The sequence below is a fragment of the Danaus plexippus genome, chromosome 2 (assembly GCF_018135715.1).
Source record: "Danaus plexippus chromosome 2, MEX_DaPlex, whole genome shotgun sequence".
In the NCBI taxonomy this organism is placed as follows: domain Eukaryota; kingdom Metazoa; phylum Arthropoda; class Insecta; order Lepidoptera; family Nymphalidae; genus Danaus; species Danaus plexippus.
This window is the reverse complement of record NC_083537.1, coordinates 6,820,062-6,839,704: the sequence shown is the minus strand read 5'-3', so window position 1 is coordinate 6,839,704 and position 19,643 is coordinate 6,820,062. Positions and strand designations below refer to the sequence as shown.

The window sequence follows — 19,643 nt, the reverse complement described above, 5'->3', positions numbered from 1 at the left end:
ATTTTGCCAAAATATTAAATCATAAAATATGATTTAATAATATACTTTTTAAAGTAGGCATTTGAAAATATCGTGTGGCCATGGAATAGAAACGTAAACCACAGCCTTTATCTAGGTTGAGCTGAATTCTTTGCATTTGTTAACAATAGTTTAAAAAGATTACAATCGTAATTAGAAATACGCATTCGTCACTGAGACAACATATTAATTTCGTAACGATGGCGAACTAAAAATATGGATTATATGTAAAAATATGGATACTATGATACAACTCATACGAGTGTTGTTCCGAAAAAATCTATCAGTGAAATATTTTTTATTTTCATATATAAATAACTCAGCAAAGAATATACGAAGATTGTTTAGCATAAAGTCATAAAATTATTATATAACATACCCTAATAAATAAAAACCGGTTTTAATTGTAACTCTTAATAAACAAATTATAGCATAAATTTGAGAGTAAAGCCGAATCGTAATTCAAATGTAGGTATGTACGTTGGGTGAGAGCTCAGTCCGCTGGCGCGAGCGCAGTCCGTGTCTGTGAGGCGTGCGACCAACTCGTGTGATGTGATCTGATCTAGTCACTTAAATAGTTGAGGTGCTATCCTCTTATACAGTGACGAGCCCATTCATAATCGTAAAATGGTATGTACATTCATTGCATTTTACTATAACAGTATTGATTTTATTATAAAAAAAAAACTTAATAAATCTATTTAACGTCGAATAGCTGCGAGAACGCCTTCACTAAATTAGCAATTAAGATTAATTAGTGCTTATTAAAAACCTCGTTGATCGTTTTAGAACAAGAAGAATTTGACTATTCTTTAAGGAGTTATTTAGTTCATAAATTGCGTTAGTTTATCACATTTTTTTTATACTTTTTTTTCCTTCTAGCAATTTTATATGTTGTCATATCGAGCATGTGTTTCGTTTTGTGTTATAATGCATATTGTTTTATTATCTTCAATAAACGTATTTTTCCAAATGGTATTATTCCATGTGTAATTGGAATTCAAGAGATAAAATACATTAAATATGTATTGTCTTGTATTAAATTGGTGTTATTTCTCTTAGTACTAAGTATGAAAAACGTTGTCCTTAACATGGGACATTTAAAAAGATTGTAATATATATTATATTACAAATCTAAGTATAATTTTTTAACTAAATTAGAACAATGTTTGCTATTTTATTTCCAAGTTTCAAATAAACATTTTCGTTAACTTCAAAACTTAAAGTTATAGGTACATAGGTATGTATATAGTAAATAAAAATGCAGATAATGTGACCAGAGGAGACGTAGCAGTTGTTGGATATATCTTCCTCCTATATAAACAAAATTTTAATGACTGATTGTTACATATATGTACCCGATTTTAGAAAAATAGTAATAGAAATCAGACTTAAAATATATATTAATGAACATATTTTACAATGGAAGGTTTCAAAATGGCATGTGTTACGATAGTGTCGTTTGGTTCGACTTGAAAATTATCATAAGGTATTAAACAAGTAAAAGTTATAAAAAATATCGTTTCTTCGGTATAAAGAACAAAGACTTTGTTTCTCATACACGGAAGGAAGGCCACTGCAATACTTCTGGTATATGACATTCTTATACGTAAGAGATCGTGCCGACGATTTGTTTAACGACCTTTAATTGATTAATGATTTATGAATGCTCGTTTATTAAAATAATATTTATTGAACCACTGATAAGGTTTTTACTATGACGTCAAAGCAATGACATCAGAACAATCAGAAAAGCCATAGCAATAGTAGGATTGCGTTGAATTAATTAGTAATTACGTTTAATAGTATTTGATTAATGTTTGTGCAGCTGGTATGAAATTTACAAAAAACATTCATAAATGGAATTGATTATTTTTAGACAAAGTAACGTTATTTTTCAAGAGACAACATATTTGTGAAAGGAACCTATTACCTATTCACATTTAAATTCATTATGATTTAATTTAAATTATGATCCAAAAACCTCAAAGTTGTTCTTAAATTAATGAATCATTACAGAAATATATTATACATATGAATTTATGAGTATGTTCAATGTAGGCTTCTTATGATGTCGAATGTAATTATATAATTAATGTGTAGTATATTTAATTACAGAAATATAATCTGGTAGTCCTAGCAACGGCATTGGTGTACTTCCTTGCCGATTCTGTTGCTTCACCTCAAGGACTCCTGAAGACATTCACTTTGGAGGAATTGGTGCCTTTGCAACATGAGTTCTTTCCTGATAGAGTGGCTGTACAATGGATATCAGGTATTGATAAAAGTACAAATATTCAATTCGAATCAATAGTGTCAACATAATTGTTCCTTTTTATATAATTCTTGGGCTGTTAGTGATTCATAAGATATTTTTATAACAACATTACGATAGCATTTAATTGAATTCCTAAATAGTTAACATATATACGTAGAAGGTTTTTATAGAAAAATGCAGAATATTAAATAATCGATTATGACTAATGTTATAAACTATTGTTAGGAATCTCATCTTAAAGACAGTATTCGCAATTTTTCATAATTGCCACCAAAAATTTTTTCATTTATTTTATTAGCTGTAATATCCTTTAAAAAAAATTCACGATTATATATTTTAAATTATTATTTATTAATTGTATTACGGCGACCACCTTTACAATTGTAACTATATTTTAATTGATACAACACTTTCATTTCAGATACGGAATATATTATAGCGGAACCAGATTCAGTAAATAAATATGACGCCATCACCGACACACACAGCACAATACTGGATAAGAAGGAATTGGTAACTTGTGAATATATTATTCTGTTAGTTTTGGTTACGACTCAATTTCATCCATTATTAATTATTTGATATTTTCAGCTCAACATGAGCCAGTTTTCGGTGTCCTCGTTCTCGAACGATCAAAAATATGTACTACTAGTACTTACACCAAGTAGAAAGAAGGTAAGGTTTTAATGTTATTAATAATATAACCATTGTTTGAATACAGATAACATAGAATAATAAAACATATAACTGACGTTTAAATAGAACAATTATCGAGTAAAAACTCAAACATTAAAAACCTAATAAATATGTATGATCTAATAGAATGTGATTTGACGTCATTCTTTGTTCTTAATCCATAAACCAATCTTATTGTAATGCTGTGGTCGTTTGTTCGCTTCGTAATAGTTTTACGTATTATCAACAGTGAAATTTAAGAAATATATTACAATAACAGACGCGATGTGCATGTAAAATGTGATTGTTAAGTTATATTAACACGCTAACCCACATGACGCAAGAAGATTGAGTTGCCCAATAAGAAATGAAATTACCCTTAAGGATTTATTCAACAGACTTCAAATTATCTTACGACAAAATGCATAAACATGATGTTAAAAATGCATAAATATTATACTCAAATCCTGGCAAAGTTTAAAGTCTGAGAACATTCTTTGTAAACGTCACTTTCTCTATATGTACATGTCTTGACAAGCACGTGGTTCATGAATATTGAAAACTTGTAACAATAAAATTACTATATTCATATATGATAAAACTTATAAATAAGGCAAATTTCTCAATATTAATTATGAACAATATAATAATTTTGGTGAAAGAGGTGGTTAATTCGAAATGTATTAGCACGATCGGAATACTTTTCATGCTGGAGGATAAAATATAGATTTTATATAAAAATTATGCATAAATATTTTTATAATTAATTAAGCTTTTTTAGTAAAACAATGAATCGATTAAAATGATAATCGTAAGACACGTGCGAATATCAAATGTAATAGACTCTGGTTTGTTTACTTTGCTATCTTTATAAGAATTTTTGTTTAAATAAAATTATGTTTAACTTTCGTTCCTATCAAAAATATGTATAGCAAGAGTTTTTTTTATATAAAATACTATAAAAAATTAAGGTAGACACTTTTAACAAATAAATAATAACATCCATCGAACAAATTATCTTTAAAGTATTGAGATATTAAAGCTGTGGAGGCTGGTCTTAATGAAATAAAACGTACACGTTTTCTTGTTTATTCAACGGTATTATGAAAGGTTCCAAAACAAATTGTAGTTGATATTTCAAATGTAAACATCTCGTTTAATTAAATTGTTGACATTATTACAGTTTTAATGATATCATTGTGCTAATAACACAAAATTTAACGGATATATAAGATAAAACACAATTGTTATTCAATATAATCAGTTTATATGAGATATAATTAAACTATTCATAAAGTAGCCCTCCTATAAATCTCCTAATTACATTTAATATAGATAAGCAAATTCTAAAAGAATATATTTCTTATTTAACATATATTTTTTTTTCTTAATATGTTTAGTTTCATTTTATTTTCATATTAAATAAAGTCAGCTTTTAAATATGTTTCAGATTTATAGATATTCAACATTGGCTGAATATTCGCTGTATGATCTTGAGAAGAAGTGAGTACCAACGACATTTCATAATTATTTCAATTAACACAATAATGAATTCTATATAGCGTTTGTCTTAAGATAATAATAATTTATATATTATATTAGACGACAAATTAATAATATTGATTTTTAAATTAATTTACAGTAAAATCGCTAACATCGCCCACGGACCGCTCCAGGTTGTTGTATGGGGCAGTGACAAGTCTTTAGCGTACGTTGAAGACAACAATGTGTACTATATACCTGACTTGGCTCAACCCGATGTTGTGACAGCACTGACGAAAGATGGCATCCCAGGAGAAATATATCATGGTGTGACAGATTGGATTTATGAAGGTAATAATTAATAAACATTTTTTGAATTCTTGTTAAGCTAATTTCGTCTAACATTTTTCTATGTGTATTGATTCCAGAGGAAGTGTTTAATGCAGCGGAAGCAATGTGGTTTTCACCTCATGGGACCTACTTGGCCGTAGCAACCTTCAATGACACTCAAGTGGAGTCCGCCTTATACCCCTACTACGGGGAACCGTCCGATTTTAATAGTCAATATCCTTTACTCGTTCATTTTAAATATCCTAAGGTTAGTAAGAATATTTCTGGTACCCATTATTTATATTCTAGTTATAATTATGAAATCATTTCTTCTGTTTGTCAGGCAGGTCGCACGAATCCAGATGTGCAACTGCGTGTGTTCAATCTCAATGACACGTCCAGTGAGCCGATGATGATTCCAGCCCCTGTAGATATTGTGGGCCTAGATCACATTTTGGGGAGGGTCAATTGGGCTACTGATCAAAATCTCGTCGTTCTATGGCTTAACAGACGACAGAGTATTAGTGTTTTAGTGAACTGCAATCTAAAAGAGAACAAATGCAATATAGTGAAACAGCATAATGAACCCAATGGTTGGATTGATATTAACGAACCGTTTTTCGATAAAACAGGAAAGAAAATGTTAGAAATTCAACCCATGCATTACGAAGATCAGAGATTTATGCATGTAGCACATTTTGATTTCGAAACTCAAGAAACGACCGATTTGAGTCCAGGAAATTCCACAGTCACAGAAATATTGGGATGGGATCAGAAATCAGACATTGTTCTGTATATTGTATCCCCGGGAAATGAACCTTGGCAAAGACAACTGTGGGGTGCCTCTAAAGGAATCAATAGATGCATTTCGTGCACCAAACCGACTTGTCACAACGTTGATGGTATGTTTTCACCGGCAGGTAGCTATGGAATTGTATCGTGCAGTGCCGTAAATGTACCTCCAGTTACATACTTTTTCAAAAGCCAGGTATATTTTTAAATACATAGTCTTTAAGTATAACAGTTGTCCAACACTAGTTTTCAATAATACTTTTAATTACAGAATAGAGGCTTTAAGATCATAACGGAAAACTCGAAATTGCTTGAAAAATTGAGTCGTTATAAAATGCCTTTGGTCTTATTTAACAAGATTTCGTTAGAAGAGGATACGATGGCTCATATCAAGTTGTTGTTGCCACCTGAAATGAAACCAGGGAAGAAGTATCCTATGATAGTGAGGTTATACGCTGGACCCGGAACAACTAGAGTCAAAGACACCTATGATCTTGGTATATAATTTATAATTAAAAATTAATCGTTTACAGACCTAAGTGGTGTCACATATATTCATTATATTTTTTGTTAAATTTTCAGAATACTACAATCTTTATTTAAGCGGCAATCGTAGTTTCATAGTAGCGTCGATCGATGTAAGGGGTTCGGGCGCGATGGGTGTGGAGGCGATGCACGCCCTCAACAACGCTCTTGGGACTGTTGAAATTACCGATACTTTAACAGCTATCAGGTGAAATGTTTTATCATTCTTTAAAAAATACATATTGGAATATATGAAATAAATTGAGTGCAAGGAATATATTATAATTCCATTTTGTTTTGAATGCTTCAGACGACTTGTGAGTATGTATTCGTTCATTGATACCGACCGTATTGGAGCTTGGGGATGGAGTTATGGTGGTTACGCTACCACTATGATGTTGATCAGAGACCATGACAAGATAGTGACGTGTGGCGCTGCTGTCGCTCCAGTTACTTCGTGGTTATATTATGGTATTAGAATCATACATCCTTATAATAATTTTACATCAATTTCGATGTCAATTCCTGTTACTCACAGTCCGTAATGAAATATTAAATCCTTCATGGACTAAAAGGCTAGTTTAGTTCACTTGTAGGTTTATTTTGACATCAGTAGTCTATAAAAGATTGCATATTATATAAAGACAACAATAAATAAAAGTAACAACCTATTCATACCTCGTCTTTTATTACATGTTATAAAGCAAAAACGAAATTTCAGATACAATTTACACGGAGAGGTATATGGATACACCTCAAAACAACCCAGTGGGCTATGAAAACTCAGACCTGATGATGCAAGCTGAAAAACTCCGAGACCGCCGTTATCTTTTAGTACATGGAACTGGTGATGACAACGTTCACTACCAACACAGCTTGCAACTAGCCAAGGTGCTGCAAAGAGCTGACATTGCATTTGAACAAATGGTATGTGTAAAAAACATTTTACCTTATTACTTACTTAGCTTAATTAGTCGGTATTAAAGAAAGTAATCTTCATTTATTATGTAAGTTGTATTATTATATATATATTTAAATTCGTCTCCACTTGGCGTCTCAACGGGTGCCAATATTGGATAAACGTCCATTGTGAGACATTATTTTTGTCCTTGGCTGGAGATTTATTGTAAACTTAGTTGCTTATTTAAATTGCAATTGTTATTCAGTATTGCTTCCGGGGCGAATGAATGTTTGAATGAATATCACCCACTTTCCTCTCCGAGAAATGTATATAGTCTACATTTTCGTATCTTCATCCCCTCACATTTAAATTCATCTTTTTTTTGTTACAGAGTTATACTGATGAAAATCATTCTTTGCGAGGTGTGAGTCGACATTTCTACCATACATTGGATCACTTCTGGTCGCAATGTTTTAACTTATAACTATATGTGTTCAAATAACTATACCATTTAAGACTGTGATTTCTATTTTTCATTGGTGTATAAAAAATGTTACCCTCATAATGAGCATGAATGGAAATAAATTATTAATACAAAATTTTCGAGTCTTATTTTCGTTTTTGTTGTTTCAATTTTATTATACGTAACTTTTCAATTTTCATGTAATGAAACAAATTTATATAAGTCTTCAATGGGTTCCTACTTTAGTAAAAAGTTGGAAAGCAAAAGTAAAAGTAGTAGTCAATACGAAGTATAACAAATTTGTTACATAAATACTCTAAAACGTATATATTTCACACCTAATGCAATTACAGCAAAAAGTTTTTAGGTGATATATTTTTACATTTAGTAATTAAGAACTCTAGATTATACTCTATACGAAGTGACAGATCATCATTCTTTTGGTTTCATATAAATAAGCAGCAATTTCTTTATAACCTATGAAAATTTTAAGTGTTACATATCTTTTTAGATCTTCGAAACCATGGCGGCGGATACAGATAAAATGGTAGTACTGTTAAAATGATTTTTTGTATAAAAAAATAATTCAGGTATTTGATAATTTGATATTATAATTTATTATTACGCTTGTCGTAAAGGCTGTCGGACAAACCGGATATGCTGTACGACTGTGGGCCAGATTTACGTGACAGGGGCGTGTGTGGAATAGATCCATTCGATCCGAACAAATGTTTCCAAGAACCACGCGTGGTCATCATAGGAGCGGGTATGGCCGGACTCTCTGCCGCCTCAAGACTATCACAACGTGGCATCAATAATCTTGTTGTGCTTGAAGCTTATGAAAGGTATTTGTATAAAAATTACTAAGTATTTTTGTTTTCAAATTTCTGACCTACATATATTTCTATACCAAAGACCAGGAGGCCGCATTCACTCTTGTTGGTTGGGAGATGTTGTTGCTGAGCTCGGCGCTGATTTGGCAAATAGTGATTATTTTACTCATCCTGTATACAACCTCTCTGCCGCAGAAAAACCTCCCCGTCCTGGTGTACCGGGTTCAGAACATACACGTGGACTGTTTAATAGTATTGTTACAAAAAAAGTGCCATATCCACCAACCGTATCTGCATATTATAAATTTCGCCAAATTGAAGAAGAAGCTAGTAATATTTTTTGCCTTGGAGGAAGCAAACAGCATGGATCATTAATTAATTTTATGAGTATAAGAATTCAACAGGAACTTCATGAATATCCAGAAGAACAGCAACATGATGCGGCTCGAATAATGTTTGGACTTACCCATATGATGAATGCTCGTTGTGGTGACGATACGGCAATGCTTTGTGCGGATCACACTGGCTGTTTTATGAACATGCCAGGAGGAGATGTGCGGGTGCCGTTGGGGACAATAGGCACGCTTGCACCACTGTTACGTCAAATACCTGAAGGTGCAATACGGTACTGTAAACCCGTGAACTGTGTATATTGGGGAACTTGCATCAAATCAGGATATCGATCTACAGTTTGTACAACTGATGGAGATGAATTCCCTGCAGATTATGTTATTATTACACCTTCTATTGGAGTTCTCTATTCAAATTCAACAAGACTTTTTTGCCCATCACTCCCCGCTTCTAAAATAGACGCTCTCAGATGCTTCGGATTCGGGTACTGTAATAAAATTTATTTAGAGTATTGCCGTCCATTTTGGTTTTGGCATAATGGAAGCTTAGATTTTGATTACACTTATGAAACTTTATCTCATCGTAATGATTGGACACGAGGTATTACAGCAATACGTGTGGTGCCAAATAGTAAACATGTAATAAGCGTTCTTGTATTTGGTAAAGAAGCGTTGACACTAGAGGGACTTTGCGATAAAGACGTCGCAGAAGGAGTTACTGACCTTTTAAAAACATCGACGGGGAATCGTTATATTCCCTATCCGATTACAATTTTGCGATCTCATTGGGTTTCTGATCCATATTTTCAAGGTGTGTTTTCTTATGAAGGGAAGTGTACAGATGGAGAAGCACAAAGGGCTTTGGCGTGTCCTTTACCCGGTCCCAGTGAATCAATTCCACCTATTCTTCTATTTGCCGGAGAAGCAACTGTTCCAGCACATTATGGCACAATTGATGGTGCCAGAATAAGTGGAGTAAGGGAAGCGGAACGAATTGTACAATTAACAAAGCAATTCGGAGGACCACCTCTGCCAACTTCAATAAATCCCGTGTGTTGTGGCTGAAAATATTGTTACACCATATATATATATAGAACTAAATAATGTTGTGTTGCTCTAGTGATGTATATTTTAAAAATATAGCGAAATATTCCGCCGACTCACTGCAATGCAACTGTTAACTTCTGAGTATCTAAGAAAGTTTCTATGAATTCAGTCGTGCCATGAACTAATTCAGATAATTTGTTACTTCTCAGTTTTGTTCTAATAAATGATATATGCTATATATACTATAAAAATATTTCATAAAAAATATATGAGTTTATACAAAATGTAGTAAGTATATCGATAGTTTTTTTTTTATTGATGTAATAATATAATTTGTACTGAATTCGATTATAGCTTTATTAACGACTTAACGGTCAGATTTGTGTTCAGGACTTAATATACTGTTTTTTCCAACTAAATCGCTTGTCCTTTGTTGTGTTATTACATTTTAAATAATGCGCTGAAAGTCTTGCTGGCAATGAGCTTGTCTGACGTACTATAATGGCGCCGCCATGTCTGTGACTGAAGAGATGGCTTGGCTCATATTCCCTAGATGATAAATGTACGGTCCACCAACAATTACTAAGCGTAATGAGGATTTACGCATAAACTTTTTGTAAACATTAAATATTTATGTTCATAATCACAATCACATTCCAGTTGATTTAAATTACGCGTTTTTCCGGAAGCTGCTGGTTCGAAACCTCTTCGTGTCGATGAATTTTTCATTCAGTATTATCTATTTGAATTTATTATAACAAAATCTTAGGCATTCGAACGGCTCGTCAATTTGTATTTTATAAGTCACGATACATAGGTGAAATTGTCATGGTATGTCATTTCATTTACCTTATACATTTCTTTTGCATTGTTTGTTTGTTCAGGAGCAGCGACTTGAAGGATCTGTTTTTATATTAAAAGTAATAGAATATATTACTCTTACTAAAATAATCGACTTTTGGTATGTGCTAAATTCTTACTTATCAATCATGCAAAAAGTACGGAAGGTGTTTAGATAATAACAATAAATATTAAGATGGCACATAAGATACTTTTTACTGCATAAAATTTTGATGTGCGACTTCTGCTGATTTTGATCTTAAAGTATTTCACCTTAAAGATTTCAAGACTCAAATATAGGTCATATGAGTAATAGATTTCAAACAACACCTTATAGTTACATGAATTTGATATAATAAGTTTCATAGTTTCCAACTTTAATCCTTATGTAAGTTGCGCTTATTATAATGTAAGGGTAACGTCTAAACGCCACTTCGCCAGAGGCTATGTTTCATGAGATCAGCGTTCTCATTACTTTCAATACTTGGCTGTGAATCGATAGCAGCACGGTGCCTAATTGTAATCCCGTAGGATTTAGGGTACGTAGTAAGAACTCCATTTGTGGAGTGGATCGCAAATGTACTGATTACTAAATAATATTTTAAGCAGTTTCAACATTATATATTAGTTCCCTTGTTTAATATTACCATGTATAAAATATTTCTAAAAATTAATGTTTATAATATTTTTACAACACTATTCATCTGTTGCTATAATTGTACAAAAAATTGCTCTATTAAGAAAGATTGGGATAATTGTCACAAAGTTATGTACCCTTTAAGAATAACGTGTTTGGGTGTGAGATTTGAGACCTAGATAATATTCTATCAAAGGAAGTTTTGGTTAAGTATTTGGTCGACATCAGGATATAAATGATTGTTTCCATCGATGGGGACCCTTTGAACACGTCTCTGCGGTTCGCGGGACGCAAGAATTTACTGAGATAGATGCGTGACGCAGCGCGCAGGACCGGCCCCCCGCGACGAGCAATGCGTGTCACCCCCGCTAGCTCTCCGGAACCCAGCAAAAAACATCGATACTTGCGTGAGGCTGCAGCAGTGGCAGGTGGGCTGCGTGCTGTGCAGCGGAGTTGTGTGGCTTGTGGTGGTGCCAGTGCGAGCGTCGTGTGGTGCCAGTGCAGGCGGTGCGTGGCGCGCGGCGCGGCGGCGCGGCCCGGGCGGCAGTCGCTCGCAGCAAGCGGCCGGCGCGGGTCGCTCTTGCCAACACAGTGCAGTTTACATCGCGGATTGCTATCGCGATACCGCCAGGTACATGACCTGATATAGTGCTTCACTACTCCCTCTTCATTAAACAGTCCGCACATATGCACTTTTCATTCATCAAACCATAATTTGAGGCACGACATCCCGTAGTCCAGTAGTCTCATGGCACGCGGGTTTTAAATTTTGGTGTGGATCCGTTTATTTTAAAACGAAAATGGAAAAGTTTAGCTTTCTTAAGCTACGGTAAGATAGTGAATGATAGCATTTATCATAGTTGTTTAAACAGAAAATATGTTTTTGATAAAATTTTAAGTGCTCGACACCAATTTTATTGGAATATTGGAAGGTATACAAGTTATTAGATTATATCTCAACAGCTTCTTTATTTTTTTAAACAATAAGGAACGCCTAGTGTTTTATATCATAGATGATGTCGTGTGAGAAAAGAGCAATACTAGAATTGGCATCAGTCCAAATGACAACTGCGCGCATCTACATTAAGAAAATATTTAAGAAAATTAGAAATATAATAAAAATACATTTTGAATCTGTACCACGACTCTCCGATATATTGTGCCCGCTTTACACATGCTAAGCATATTTCTTCATTTACAGAGGTCGTGACACAAGATGTATGAGCGTTTTTCCTTTTATTTATGTAACATTTTCGACTCCCGTAATTGGGTGAGGAATAAATCAGTAGCACGAAATAAAATCTCATCAAAATTCTTATCTTCGTAGCGCAAGCAACAAATGTATGTAAAGTTAAACTATTGTAACCGATGCTCATAGCTGTTCCATATTTAAATATTAATTATTCATATTATTTATTTATTCAATACATAAATGTTATTACCGATACATTTTATTACACCGCTGTGTCTTATTATGAAGTATGAGGCTGACTTCTTAAAAGCACTTAATATTCTTTTATTAACACCATATTTTATAGATGGTTTTGGAGACAGATGTACTTTTATTGTTTTTCTTTTACTGAGCTGAATTGTTTTATTGTCCTTTATCAAATATAATGTACAAGTAACATCTGCGATAGTTTGTCTTATTAAATTTATTTATTTGATAATTCTTTATCATTTCACAAATAATTATGATGTTGTTGAAAATATATATTTTTTTACTTATTGAAATCTAATAAAATTTCAAAGAGATTTTCGAATGTCTGAATGAATATAAAAATAAGACAACCTATAATATTGGATTTTATGTTTAGTAAAAATGTATGTTATTAAAATTTATTATTGCATCTCCTTTATATGATATTGACGAGAGAATAAGAAAAACTTTACGTCATGAGAAGAAACGGCTTAATAAGTCAATATACCGCTCGCTAAAGCAAATTGCTCGTATAATTTGAGGATGTCATAAATAAAGTTGGTCCTCTAAAAAAGTAGAAGGAAGAACATAAAAGTACTAAGTAATTACAGGGAAATATACAGTAAATATAATACCTTTATATACTGTAGAAGTGCGCTTAGTATGAGTCAGCATCCTCACCTAACTACAGACAGTCTTAGTCTTTAATTAGTGAATTGTTTATGATACGCATATTCTTCAATGAAATTAAAACCTTAAGCATTGTTGTCTACGTAAATTATCCGTACAGTACACGATTTTTTTACACTGATTGAAGTGGAATTTGAAATGTTGTAAATTTTAAATGATTATAAGTAAAGAGGGCATAAAAACATTTTTTTGTCTGAAACCTCAAGCCTCAAGCTTTTCATATATTAAAAAGTATATATTTAATTTTATATATAATTTCTATTTAAGTCAGGTAGACTAAAGTAAAATCGTTTTAGGTGTCGTCTTCCTAAACAAAATTTTTTATCTTATATTTTTTTTTTTACAAAAATTCAAATAAAGTAAGGTTACTTTATTTATAATTTTTTACTATTATAGTTTTCTAAGATGTCATATCTTAAAAATATCAATTCTTTGTCACACTCACCTCAGTATATTTACACCCAGTTTGCATCGTAACACAATATAAGGAGCGTTAACAATTTTTCATTTATACATTTTCCCATATTTTATTTTTAGTGTTGGTAATAGAATGATAGACGGACTTTTGCGAGTAAAGATTTTTAATAAAACTATGTTTTTCTACGATTTTCGTCACATTTTCATCTCAAGGTCATATCATCAATATAAAAATATCAAATATAGAAGAAATCCTAAAATTATTTTTTTATATGATCTGTGTCAGATGATATCAAAATATTGTCCTGTAACATGTTTGTAGTTTCATTAGGACTATTTTAATAAAAGGTCTATGTTTCTTTATTCGAGAAATATTAATTTTACGTTGAAATATCACGCATACATCTCAAGATTTGTAATTTTTATCCACTTATATGGAAATTGTTTCAATGAAAAAAACACTTCCCGTGTCGTATCAAGCCTGGTACCAGACTCGCTAATCTCATAAACAATACCAGATCGCTATTGTCTGTTCTATGGCTTTTAATAAAAATAGCATTAATATTTAAAATTGTCTTTTTTTCGGTCGTATTAACAAAAAAAGCAATGTGGACAATTTTTTTTTTTAAATCCACAAATCAAGTAAGTTATTATCTCACATGTAAACCGTGAATAAAGTTATAGTAGAACGTAAGTCATATCAATTCCATTTATAGTTTTAAACTAAGTTAAATCGGTCCAAGTTTCAAAGAACTAAGGATGAGACATAACCATTTACGTCTGCTTTCAGGGACCAAGTCACAACATTCCTAAACTTCTGGACCCCGATAACTAATATGAACTGCAAATTGTCATTTCGGCTTTAATATTGCTGACGTTTTGGGGCAATTTGTGAGCTATCCCAAGAGATGCAATTGCCCCTTTTCGTCTAATTGATCTCAGAACCTCCTGAGCCCGTTAGAACAATTCTTGGCCGATTCGTCAGACCACGCGGCGTCGGCGGCACAATGAATGTTAATATACTTTTATTACATCAGAAAAAAATATATATGTCATTTCTTATTAAATTAATTTGTCCTTTATAAAAGACTGCTCTGGGAAGAAATAAATTTAGGGAAAAGCGTAATGGTAAATTCCAAAATAAATTAGGGCTTAAATTGCCATCGTCACGTCCTCATCTTCATAGAAGCGTGTTCAGCGTTTATATACGGAATCCTTATTGATTTCCGATACTTTTATGAGCGAAATAAATAGAATCAGGATACTGTTTACAAAATATCAAAATTTTATTCACCGCTAGGGCAACTTTTTTGATTCGGCCAGGGGTCGCACGTTTTGGTCTTGCAGGCTGAAATTAATTATTCTTCAACTTTTGTCCTTCTTCTTTAAACTGTAGCTTATACAAAATTTATAAAATCGTTAAAAAAAATGAGATGTACAAACGTTGAAATGGCATTATTTATTTCAGTTTTTACTTTAAATTTTATATATATTTTTTCCTATCAAGGGTTTACACATTTTAACGAAATTAAAAATAACTTCGGGATCATTATGCTATGAAGTGCTGCAAAATGTTCGTAAGATACCAATTTATGATGAAATATATTTTGTTACTTATAAAAGAGTTAAAAACACAAATTATTGTCAGAAACTTAATGTATCAACGTTTTGCTGTATAGTAAAATTCTATCCGTAAAAATTATCGTAATATATTCATCAATACAATCCAGCGTCTTCATTATAAATTCTACAAACAAAGCTCTGGCTAACTATTCAAATAGAAATAATTTTCACAAGATAAAGCGTCTCTGGACAAAGAAGAAACAAACAAGGAAAATGTTCTTTCTACCCTCGGCTCGACTATTGAATTTGTATTATCGATTTCTTCTGTGCATATTTTGTAATAATAACCTATAGATAAATGTCTTAAACTTGATGAGATTCTTCATATTGAGAGAATAACGTAATGTTAATACATACATATATTTGTTGTTTCAGATTAAAAAGTGATTGAGCGACCGGAAATATATAAAAATAAGGAACATCTCACAGAAGTGCAAAACAAGTGCTTTTAATAATTATTATTGGTTTATAAAGTGCCTCACAAACACGCTGTATCGGGTATTGAAGTCGATTCTGACAAGTGTTTAAATAAGTTTTTACACAAATTCTAGACAAATATTTAAAAATATATAGAAGTAACGTGTCTCCTCTTGCCGAGCTGAATCATCATTTAACGATGTTATAAAGGTAAGTAGCGTTCTTTTTAATAACGTATATTAAAAACATAATAAAATATAGTTACTGGTACTAAACTTTGTTGTTTATTTAAAATTATAACGAAGTTTTAAAAACGATCTCATATTTGATGATAGTAACAAGCGATTAAATGGCTTCATAAGATTAATTCGTTTTAAAATAAATTAAGAGCAATCTCGTTCCACATTTATGTTTGAAATAATAAATTAGTAGGTTACATTGTAAATACAATATTTAAAATAATTAAGCTATAATATTTTGTTAGTAAAGCAGATATAAATTAATTTCGTGCAGCCCTCACGGAATCACTGACAAAATTCATATTGTATATGTTATATAGCGTACATATTCTTTGTTTTTATTCAGAAGTATGCTTCCTTGATTGTCTATTGGATAACATTTTGTATTAAACAACGCTATTAATACACTGGCGGCCCTCCAACTATAGCGACATTTGCCATGGCCTTCACTAATGTTAATTATATTAATTTTATCACTGTTTACTCATGTCATGGTAGGTAATGATATCATCGAATATTAAAATACTATTTCCAATTAACAAACAGGAAGAAAATCATTTATAAAACAATGTATTACGGTCAAATCAAAACATACATATATATATCAGTACATTTTAAAATATAATTTATAATCTGTGAGCTTTTAAATGCAATCAATTAATTAAACATCACATATGTTTTTGTCGTTTTTATTAATTAAAAACTTTATTAAGAAACCTCAATTTTCATTCAATCATGACCATTTGTTAATTATAAACACACAGAAAACCAAACACATTTCGCTTTGTTTTTTAATATAAGACTATACGTTAAAATTGCTGTCCTTAAAAATTCTTGAAATATTATTATATATATTAAAATTCATCACTACCTGTGTTGTTAGAATTGAAGGCTATAAATCCACTATTTCCTAACAATACTGAATTTCTTAAGTATGTAATGAACTTTTTGTGCCATCGAATTCGTCCGCGGGAAATAATATTTTTTTATTGCGTATATAAAAAAAATATATTCAAAATAGAAGTAAGTTACTCCTATTACATCACCTATCAGACAATCAAAACCCTGTCTAAATAGATCCAGCTATTTTAGAGATTAGGCGGAACAAACCATAAAATAGTTGTTGTTTTGGTAAACGACTATGTACCAAGCATATGACTTTTTACAAAAAAGTATTTATTTTATATTACACTATGTGTAATTGTGTTTTTTCATGAAAGATATCTTTAGCTCCATGTTTACAAAATTACGATGATGCTAATCGTTTGAAATCGCATGCGAGATATGTCTGAATGTTGACAATTAAATCATCGGATGCAATATCATGCGTGCATTGTATTGGGGATAATTCACGTTGTTGACGACCGTTAAATCGCTTGTTACTGATACGCCAGACACATGTATGACATACGCCGATAATGGCCGTTTTAACATTAACGTATTATAATAATCAAAACGATACATTTTAAGATAATTCCTTTGACGATAAATATTTCATTGAAATTGATTTGCATGTTTACATCCTTTAGGTTTTGCCAAACGAAGCCTTTAATGTTGATAATTATACCGTTACGATGCTTATCTTGTTTAAATAATCTGCATTTCACACAGACGGAACATTAAAGTCCAGAATTATTATATAGCATGTGTTATCCTCATACAATATTTTATGAGCCATCATTTTTATTCGTTGTCACTATAAAAAAGTTATTAGCGTTTATATTTATGAAACTAAAAAAAAAATAAACAAATATTGTATAATGAGTATGTAAAAATAAATTGTCATAACTCGACAACTTATTTAAAAGTCTACTATAGTAATAAAGATCAGGAAATTGAGCATAATGAAGCATGGCTATTTCTTTTATACTCCTACCGTCGCGTGACTTCAGTCGTAATTAATGTATAAATATAAGGACTATATAATAATAAACGCTATGGTATCAAAGAATCTAGCAATAAAGTTCAGTGTAGAGCAATAAAAAAGCTTCCCGATTCTATATTCCACAACACTTAATCATACTCTTTCATAGGATAAAATGAATATTAAATACGTATAGAAAACACTCAGTGCTTCGACAAACAAGTTGGAAACTGCAACGATTTTACCATAACAACGTGGTGGAGGCGGTTGCATTTAAGATTTTCACAACCAATTCTCTGTAACATAGATAAAACCTGCATAATGCGACCGCATTTGTTGTGAGACACGTCTGAAACACGAAATCGGTATCATTTACTGTGGTTCAAGTAAAACTATACTTAAGTTAGAGCCGAGTTTGAACAATACCATTGAGGATATATGAACTATAAAAGTCTAGCAGTTTAGTCGGAACCAGCTCAGAGCACGTGTTCCTATTGTCTTGTTATTGTAACGTAAATGCTCACCAGCACAAAGAGGTTACGTGATGCCGGTTTATTTTTATTTATATAAATGTTTTGTTTGTATGTTCTTATTATTGTTTTAATATTTTACAATAACATAAAATATGTCCCGATAATAAAGTTCGAGCTCTTCAGAAATTGCATTTCTCCATAAACAGTTGCATTAGTTGGGATAATCTGTTATTTTATTGTAAAAGCTATATGAGATTTATTATGAACTGAAAACAATGTACTGAATAGAAATGTTATCTAAGACTAATATAGTTGCTGGACTTTATTTAGATATAGCAGTTCTGTCTGACCGTTTCTTTGAATGGAGGATACTCAATCTTCCTTTAGCCGAACAGATTATAATGTTTTCAAAGTAAGTTTTCTTTTGGAAGCTCTCCTGATATTGACTTGGCCCGTATCCACCATGCATTTACAGTGCGGTATGTACGTGAGCAAATATGACAGAGCTAGCTTTCAGTTCAATTTAGATCGCATTTTTAGACAAGAAAAACTGTAGGATTCGATCTTTTGGATACGATGTATGTTTGCGGTGATGGCTTTGTAAGTCGTCGGCACGTTTGACATATATACAAATGACAGAGTGATCATATTGATATTCATGATTGAAAATGTCATGTAATTTTTAGCACTGCTGCAGTATTTACTATGGGAAGACAAGCAGCTGGCCAGATATATATTATAATTCAGGTATCAGTTTCTCTTGTATTATTTTAAGTGTAAGATGCAGAAGAAAAGCAAAACTAAATGGTTAGTGGTATTTTAATTTTGATCTTATTGCTGTTCATTAATGGACATTCTCACAAACATCCAAGCAATACATACGGAGGCATACGTAATCAGCGATTCTTTGTTTGTTAATATAGAGGGGACTCTGAATGACAAACGTACAAAGACATGCGGAAACATAGGTCAGGTCAGCAGAGACTTGATAATTAAAGACCTTTAGACAATGAACGTATCTCACATTTCATTTCAATGTTATCGTTCAGTTTCTGTATCAGATTATAAAGACTTGGCTGTCGTATCTATAGCTATGCAAAACTATTTTTGTATAATACTATAAAACTAAATCTATTTATATATTCGGTTGAAATGGCAGTGTAATGCTAATATGAACAAGTAGTGATAGTATTTTAACGACCATAGAATGTTGTTGAACAAAAATAAACTATCAAAATATACGGCTATATTAAATCAATGTTGTTTTTGTCGAACAATTTGCGTGAAGGGTGTCAGTGACGCAAGTGCGGGCGGGGCGAAGGCTCGCTC

The 19,643-nt window shown here is 31.9% G+C and overlaps 3 protein-coding genes across 6 annotated transcripts in view; all 3 read left to right on the top strand.

Annotated features, from left to right (window-relative positions):
- The first annotated feature begins 489 nt into the window (after positions 1-489).
- On the top strand, positions 490-7,600 carry LOC116779646 (venom dipeptidyl peptidase 4). The gene is made up of 13 exons (XM_032674036.2): positions 490-648; positions 2,137-2,293; positions 2,718-2,809; positions 2,888-2,971; positions 4,422-4,474; positions 4,614-4,804; positions 4,882-5,051; positions 5,127-5,771; positions 5,847-6,072; positions 6,158-6,308; positions 6,411-6,571; positions 6,822-7,027; positions 7,393-7,600. Exons 1-13 carry the CDS (start codon positions 646-648, stop codon positions 7,483-7,485), a joined length of 2,232 nt encoding a protein of 743 aa, XP_032529927.2. The 5' UTR covers positions 490-645; the 3' UTR covers positions 7,486-7,600.
- Positions 7,601-7,917: 317 nt separating this feature from the next.
- Positions 7,918-9,712, top strand: LOC116779431 (protein anon-37Cs-like). Its single transcript, XM_032673699.2, has 3 exons — positions 7,918-8,011; positions 8,103-8,309; positions 8,380-9,712. Exons 1-3 carry the CDS (start codon positions 7,944-7,946, stop codon positions 9,710-9,712), a joined length of 1,608 nt encoding a protein of 535 aa, XP_032529590.2. The 5' UTR covers positions 7,918-7,943.
- A 1,950-nt stretch (positions 9,713-11,662) lies between these two features.
- Positions 11,663-19,643, top strand: part of LOC116779406 (inactive dipeptidyl peptidase 10) — a 69,832-nt gene continuing 61,851 nt past the window's right edge. For 3 of the 4 annotated variants that reach the window (XM_061521885.1, XM_061521818.1, XM_061521776.1), the window contains exons 1-2: positions 11,663-11,802; positions 15,697-15,948. The gene's annotated coding sequence lies outside the window, so the exon portion shown is untranslated. Of the gene's footprint in view, positions 11,803-11,855; positions 12,001-15,696; positions 15,949-19,643 lie in introns of those variants that run through there. The other variant, XM_061521863.1, reaches the window with a different exon arrangement.

Coding starts and splice junctions, on each gene's coding strand:
- LOC116779646 (XM_032674036.2), top strand. Junction 6,309..6,410: donor GATACTTTAACAGCTATCAG/GTGAAATGTTTT, acceptor TGAATGCTTCAG/ACGACTTGTGAGTATGTATT. Junction 6,572..6,821: donor TACTTCGTGGTTATATTATG/GTATTAGAATCA, acceptor ACGAAATTTCAG/ATACAATTTACACGGAGAGG.
- LOC116779431 (XM_032673699.2), top strand. CDS start 7,944: ATGAAAATTTTAAGTGTTACATATCTTTTTAGATCTTCGAAACCATGG. Junction 8,012..8,102: donor CGGCGGATACAGATAAAATG/GTAGTACTGTTA, acceptor CTTGTCGTAAAG/GCTGTCGGACAAACCGGATA. Junction 8,310..8,379: donor GTGCTTGAAGCTTATGAAAG/GTATTTGTATAA, acceptor TCTATACCAAAG/ACCAGGAGGCCGCATTCACT.